Below are 7,319 nucleotides of genomic sequence, written 5' to 3'. Positions count from 1 at the left end.
GGTTACAAGCAAACTGTACTTTCTAAGCCAAATAAAACCATTTTCTACCAGCCCAAACACACCGGCCTTTCTGCATTCAGTCCTGCCTTTTACTGCCAACCTCCGCCTACGAGCAGCCTGAAGGACCTCCATAAAATTTGTCTCTACTAGAACCTCCTAGTGGTTTCCCGTGGCTTTGCAAAGACCTGAAAACTTCGCGCTCAAACGGAGACTCCACCTCTTTATGGCCTCAGGACGTTTGCGGTCTGCGGTTGTAAAGATAGGTTCTGTGTAAGACAAGTAGTTTAAATACGAGTTTGAATCCAAGCACTTCTAACCATCGCTTCAAAACTTTCCAGAGTGCCTTAAACTATGCGATCTATTTCTTTCTATTATTAATAATAATAAATTAAAATCTTGCTGGGCGTGGTGGTTTATGCCTTTAATCCTGGCAAGTGGAGCTGAGTTCAAGGTCAGCCACAAAGCAATTTCCAGGACAGCCAGGGCTACAAAGAGAAACCCTGTCTTGGAAAAAAACCAAAAACAACAAAAATTTCTTCTCCTTTGTAAAATGGGAATCACCCACAGTTACCTGCCTCTCAGAGCGGTACAAGACCATTTTCCCAGTGTTGAGGCTGTCACCCAGTTGGTAGGGTGCTTGTTCAGCATGCACAAACTGGGATCCGTCCCCAGCACTGCAGAAACAAGGCATGATGGTCAGTGCAGTCAGTAATATTGGTAAACATAGTAAGACTCCCTCAAAAGCCAGGCGTGGAGGCTGGTGAGATAGCTTAGTGGCCCAAGTGCTTGTTTATATGAGTTCGGGACTTGAATTCAAGTCCCTAGATTTCATATAAAAACCTTGGCCTGGTACCTGCAATCCCAGCATTGAGGAGGCAGAGATGAGAGGATCCCTGAGGCCCAGGGCCAGGTGCCAGGCATTCTAGTAAATCTGTGAGCTCCGGGATAAAACACATAAGGGGCTGGAGAGATGGCATAGCAGTTAGGAGCACCGGGTCTTGCAGAGGATAGAGTTCAGTTCCCAGCATGGCAGCTCACAACCTCCCTAACTCCATTTCCAGTATATATTGACCTCCAAAGTTACCAGTGACAGTGAACCCTTACCTGGAAGCAAAATACTCATAGATCTCTAATAAAAATAAAAAAATGAAGAGTAAAAAAGAAGACATCAACCTGGATTCCTTACCTTCATGTGTACACACAAACAGGCACTCACATCCACACCCACAATTACAACACACACTCATACACACACACAAGCAGGCATGTTGCGTCATGTAGAAGATGGTTTTTGAAACCACAGCAAGGTCTGTGTAGTGATACCCTACCCCTAAAACAAAATAAAACAAACATAAAACTCTTCCTCAGGAAAAGTGATCCTCCCATCTAAATCAGAAACCTTGCTATGCTTTAGAATGCTCCACCCTCTGTACTTAGCTTTATAAGTGTCCAAACTGTGCTGGTCTTGCTTCCTGCTGAGACCTCAATGAGCATTAGATGTTTATTGAGGCATGATGGTTTATAGCTATGCACCCAGGAAACTGAGGCAAGCCTGGACTACATCAAGTTCCAGGCCAGCATGAGGTACAAAATGAGACTTTATCTCAATAAACAAACAAATCAAGAGAAGAGATCTTTTGATGTTAATCCTGGGCCAGTACCCAGGACCCACATGGCAGTTCATAACTGCCCATAGCTGCAGTCCAGGGCATCCAGCACCACTCTGGCCTCTCTGGCATGCACCAGGTATGCACTTGATGCACTTTGTATGCAGGCAAAACACTCATACACATGAAATAAAAATAAAACTTTTAAATAAAATAAAGAAGGCTGGTAGAAGGCTTATCAGGTAAAGGCACTTGCTGCCAAGCCTGATGGGTTTAGTCCCCAGAACCTTCATGGTAGGAGAACTGGCTCCTGAAAGTTACCTTGCCTCCACACAAAATGAATGTATATGATGGCTCAGTGGGTAAGAGCACTACTGCTCTTACAGAGGACCTGGGTTCAATTCCCAGCGCCAAGATCATGGTTCATAACCAGCTGTAACTCCAGTTCCAGGGGATCCAGCGTCCTCTTCTGGCCCATGTGGGCATTCCATGCACATAGTACACAGATATACACACAGGCAAAACATTTATACACATCAAATAAAAATAGATATTTTAATATAGAAATAAGCAACAATCACCAAGTAATAGCCTAGCCTTTTGGGACAGAGTCTCACTACATAGCCCAATCCTCCTGCTACCACCTCCAGAGTGCTGGGGTGACAGGCCTGCACCACTACACAGGCTAAGAGATGTTTGTTAAGCACATAAGGAAGAGAAACCTCTGCTCCTCCAGTGGCTTTTCAAGGGCAAGGAGGTTAGCTCAAGGATCCAATGGATCCTTTAGTAGCCCACTAGAACATCAGCATGCCTGAAATTCCAGCACTGGAAAACACCCACAGACGTTGAGTGACGGATCACAGTGGCCAGACCCAGAAGAACAGAGGCATGATGAGTGGGAAAGATTGTGTGGGGCCTTGTATGGGAAGCTAGGAAGCCTAGAGGGTGTGCCTCCACCGGTCTGGGCTCTGACCACACCCTCCACCCCTACCGCAGTAGGAGAAGGCGCAAAAGGCAAGCAACACACAGAGTCAGGAGGCAGGAGGATTTTACTATGAATATAACAGACACTTTTCCCAAACCACCATAGATGCCAGTGCCCCCTTTATCCATCGGGCCCCAGCAGTGCCCCTTCCTCCTTTACCCACTTGGGACTCTCTCCAGTTGGAAGGGCTGGGCTGGGACTGTCGTGAGTAGGAGAGCAGGGATTCATTTGGGACTTGGGGTTGGGGTCAGGACTGGGGACAAGATCGGGGGTTGGGCTGGGATCAGATTCTTGGTCAGGACTGGGTACCACATCAGGGTCAGCATCATGGGCTGGTTTAGGGTCAGAAGACAGAACAAGATCGGGACTGGAGACGGATCCTGAGTGGGTCTGGAGGATGGGATTTTGGAGTGAACCCAGCACAGAAGTAGGATCAGGACTTCGAGCAGAGCTGGCACCAGAACTGAGGTCCAGGCCAGATTCCAGCACAGAAACAGCATCGGGACCTAGGAAAGAGATCTGCCCTGGCCTCACCATAGAAACTGGGCTCAAGCCAGGCCCGAGGCCCAGCCCAGCTGCTGCCGCTGCAGCAGCTGCAGCTGCAGCTCCCTCGTGCACCCGCTTATGCTTGGTGAGGCTAGAGGCTTGGCCAAAGGCCTTGCCACAGAGCTGACAACGGTAGGGGCGCTCGCCAGAATGCACGTGGAGGTGTTGCAGGAGCGCCGAGCTCTGCCCAAAGGCCTTGGAGCAGTGTGGGCAGGCATAAGGTCGCTCACCAGTGTGGATGCGGAGATGGTGCTGCAAGTTGGAGCTCTGCCCAAAGGCCTTGCCACAGTGGGGACAGCGGTAGGGACGCTCAGCCGTGTGCGTGCGCTGATGCTGGAGCAAGGCTGAGCTCTGCCCAAAGGCCTTGCCGCACTGCGGGCATGGGTAAGGACGCTCGCCAGTGTGGGTGCGCAGATGTTTAAGCAGCGCAGAACCCTGCCCAAAGCCCTTGGCACACACCGGGCACTTGTGGGGACGAGGGCCACCATGTGTGCGCAGGTGTTGGGCCAGCAACGAGCCATGACCAAAGGCCTTGCCACACACCGGGCAGTGGTGTGGCTTCTCCCCACTGTGGCTGCTACGATGTTTGAGCAGTGTGGACCGCCAGCCGAAGGCCTTGCCGCAGGCAGCACACTGGTAGGGCCTCGCGCCTGTGTGGATGCCTCGATGCTGGGCCAGTGTGGCGCCGTGGCTGAATGACTTGCCACAGTCGGGACAGCGGTAAGGCTTCTCTCCACTGTGGGTGCGCCGGTGCTGGCTCAACCCAGAGCTGCGACGGAAGGCTCGCCCACAATCGGGACAGGAGAACGGACGAGGTGGACTTGCGGGGGCGGGAAGTACTGCTGGGTTTGTGGCCAAGATTTCAGGGGTGGCAGTGAGGCCAGAGGGAAGGGGATTCACATCTGGAGCAGCCGGGCTGAGGGTGTCACTGCTTGGGTCCAGAACCAGGGGCACCGGGCCAATGACATCAGGATCAAGGTCAAAACTTGAAGACGTGGGATCCAAATTTTGGGAATCCGAGTCTGGCTTCCCCAAAATGGATTGCTGAGCTTCGTCTGCCTCAGGGTCCAGATCTTCAAAGCTGGCGTCCCCATCTTCTGAGACAGTGTTGAGGTCTTCTGGCTCCGGCTCGGGGCTTTCAGAAATAGGATCTGGATCTTTGGGACTGGGGTCCAGGTCTTCTGGGTCTGAATGGAGGTCTCCATAAAGTGGCCTAAGGCTCTTGTGGCCCGGATTCCTAACCAGGACTGAGCGCCTCATCCTAGAAGTGCAACTGCTTGCGGCTTCTGGCACAGAATCTGCAGTATGAGCACAGGAGATTGATGGAGGGAGGTGGGGGGGGGGGGGAGTGACTGGCCCATGACACACAAAAGTCCCTGCTAACTACATACAGATTTTGTTTTTGTTTTTAACCACAGGAAGAGTTCTAACTGGTGTCCTACTTAGGATTTGGAGGACAGGGACCCTAGTGGGACATGATGATAGTCTCCGTTTTCAGCTTAAACCTGGAGGGGATAAGAGGCCATCTTGGGATTTTGTTTTTTTTAAGCAAGGTCTTGTGTAGCCTGAGTTGTCTTTCAACTCATATGTAACCAAGGATAACCTTAAATTTCTTATCCTCCTGCCTCAACCTCCTGAGTGCAGAATTGCAGGCTGTGCACGAGCACATTCGGCTTAGGTAGTCCTGGAATTCAAACCCAGGGTTTCCTGCACGGTAGGTAAGCGACATTTCCAGCCCCATCCTGAGATCTTGTAGAAAGGGAGCTTGGGTCTTATAGAAGACAGTTCTAAGGTCTGACACCCTTCATCTGGGGAAAAGGATGTCAGGGTTCTTTGTTCCTCATGAGGTCATGGTCTGAATTCTTGCCCCACCTTAGAAAGTGGTAGATCAGGATGTTCCTGATAGAGAGAGGAACTTGTGTGGTTTGTCCTGCAGAAGCAGAATGGGTGGTGGTAACGCTGAGAAGTTAATGATAGCTGGTATCCCTTCTGTGTCCCAGTGAAGAATTATAGACCTCCCAGCTTGGGTGGGATATATTATCTCCTAGACAGAAGATCTTTGGTGTCCATTTCCTAAGCTAGAGGACACGGGAGAGGAGACCTGAGCTAGCTGCTCAGTACACACCTGTAATCCCAGCATTTGGGATGCTAAGGCTGGAAGATCTGCACAATTCAAGGGCAACCTGGGCTACAAAGTAACAGTTTTCAGAATTAAGGAGAGTGAATAAATACATGGGTCTTTCCTGGGGAAGGGAGTGCGGGGGCACTAAGAACTCCACAGCCAGAAGGGAGGAGAGAGTAGTTAATAGATCTATTTTCCAATTGGCTAGAAGATTGTGCATTTAACCCCTTGGTGAAAACAATAGCTGGGCACTGTGGGGTGATAGAGAAAACTGGGGGCGGCGGGGGGGGGGGGGTCGACAGGAGAAGGGAGAGGAGGAATGTCTCCAGGAAACTGAATGCCTGAGCCCCAGACTCAATGATTAGGGTATGAAGACTGTGTTAAGGGGAAAGCTAGGGGGGCAGATTGGGAGAAAGTAAGAGAGTTCTACCTTGGGGCTGAGGGAACTCTTTGTTTGTTGGGCTGGGTTCCTGGGGATTAGGAAAATCTACCGAGCCCCAGCCTCACAGCCAGGAGACTTAGAGGGGTGCTGAGTTCCCCTAAAAACTTCTCTACCCAGGCCCCACTGTTGGAGATTAGCGGGCAATACTCCCGGGAGTCCTCCCAGATTTCTGAGAGACAGGGGACTTTTAGATTGTTTCAAAGGAAGCAGTTTCATGAACTCCCATCTTGGATGGAAACTCCCATCTCTTAGACGAGGGAAAAGGCAGGTGCACCCGGATCACCTCTTGGGAAAAAGGGCTTCAAAGAACTCCCAAGACTGGGAGGTGGGAGATAACAATTGGGATTTTTTTTCCTGGGACCCTTGAGGTAATACTATACCTCCCCGCGGCACACACACACACTATGGAGTAAAAGGCCTTTCTTAAGTCCCACATCGGAAGAACAATACCCCAGGCTTTTCTTGGTTTCCAGAAAGAAAGCACCTCCACCCACCCACCATCACCTCCTGAAGCAAGGAGGCGTCCTGCGCTGCAGGACCTCAGAGCTAGCGGGCGCCTCCACCCACCCCAATCGCAGGCTCACAGTGGGGGGGGGGGGGTTGCGGGTGGTCCCGGGGGTGGCGGTTTAAATGCACTAGGCCTGAGCTTCTTGGGGATCCCCCGTCTTCCACCGCGTCTGCCACCCTGACTACCTAGCTCGAGAGCTGGCATCACGCACTCGGCGAGGGGTGCATATAAGCAGCCCAGAGCCGCGCCCCGCACCCTGCTCTTAGTGTTGGGGGCCTCCTCCCAGCCACCTCCCCCTTTTGCCGAGTCTTTCCCAGTCTGCCCGATCCGCTCTCGGGGTCACTCACCCGATGCCCCTCGCCCCTGCCCGGCCCAGCTGCACCCGCGCTGGCCAGACGGCGTCTCCCCGCCCCAGGCTCGCAGGAAACCCCACCGCCCACCAGCCCCGCCGGCGGCCCCCTCGGCCCAGCGGCCCCGCCAGGCGCTCCCGGGGAGCGAGAGGGGCCGGCCGAGGGCCGCTGCGGGAGCTGCTGGGACTTGTAGTTCGCCCGCGCCCTCGGCGGCCGGCGCCATCGCTGCCCCCGCCCCCCGGGCCAAGTCTTTGTCCCGGCCCGGGCAACCCCGGCCAGCGCACGTCCAGTCTTTGTCTGCGTCCTACCAGCCCGCGCCATCCTGGCACGATCCCTCCATTCACCCATGTGCCTCTTTCCGCCCCTTCTCCGACTCTGATCTTGACACTCTCCATCTGTATCCCTGTCTGTGTCTCCATCTGTACATCTCTCTTCTATTCTGTCTGCTCCTCTCTGTCTCTTTTTGCCTTCACCCCCTTAAAAAAATTATTTGATTTAGTGTGTATTAGTGCCGTGTTGCTTATGGGAAAGGAAGTTGGAGGACAACTTGCAGGGGTCGACTCTCTCCTTCCACTTTATAGAGCCCAGGGATGGAACCATGGTTAACCTGTATTTGGTGAAACAATTCTTTCTTCTTTTCTTTCTCTGTTCCTACCAGGCTCTCTCTTTTTCATCTTTCAATTTCTTTGCCTCTGGCCTGGTCATTTTCTGTGCCTTTGCCCTGTTTTGTTTCTGCCGGCCTTTGTCTTGGTCTTTTGC

The 7,319-nt window shown here is 52.3% G+C and overlaps 1 protein-coding gene across 1 annotated transcript; it reads right to left on the bottom strand.

Annotated features, from left to right (window-relative positions):
* Nucleotides 1-2,266: 2,266 nt before the first annotated feature.
* Znf358 (zinc finger protein 358) lies at nucleotides 2,267-6,718 on the bottom strand. The gene is made up of 2 exons (XM_041678354.1): nucleotides 6,558-6,718; nucleotides 2,267-4,436 (listed from the first exon to the last, which is right to left on the bottom strand). Exon 2 carries the CDS (start codon nucleotides 4,396-4,398, stop codon nucleotides 2,713-2,715), a length of 1,686 nt encoding a protein of 561 aa, XP_041534288.1. The 5' UTR covers nucleotides 4,399-4,436; nucleotides 6,558-6,718; the 3' UTR covers nucleotides 2,267-2,712.
* Between the last annotated feature and the right edge of the window lie 601 nt (nucleotides 6,719-7,319).

Source organism: Microtus oregoni, unplaced genomic scaffold (assembly GCF_018167655.1).
Source record: "Microtus oregoni isolate MIOR12 unplaced genomic scaffold, Mior012 000029F_ref0000214, whole genome shotgun sequence".
In the NCBI taxonomy this organism is placed as follows: Eukaryota; Metazoa; Chordata; class Mammalia; order Rodentia; family Cricetidae; genus Microtus; species Microtus oregoni.
This window is presented reverse-complemented; position numbering and strand designations above follow the sequence as displayed.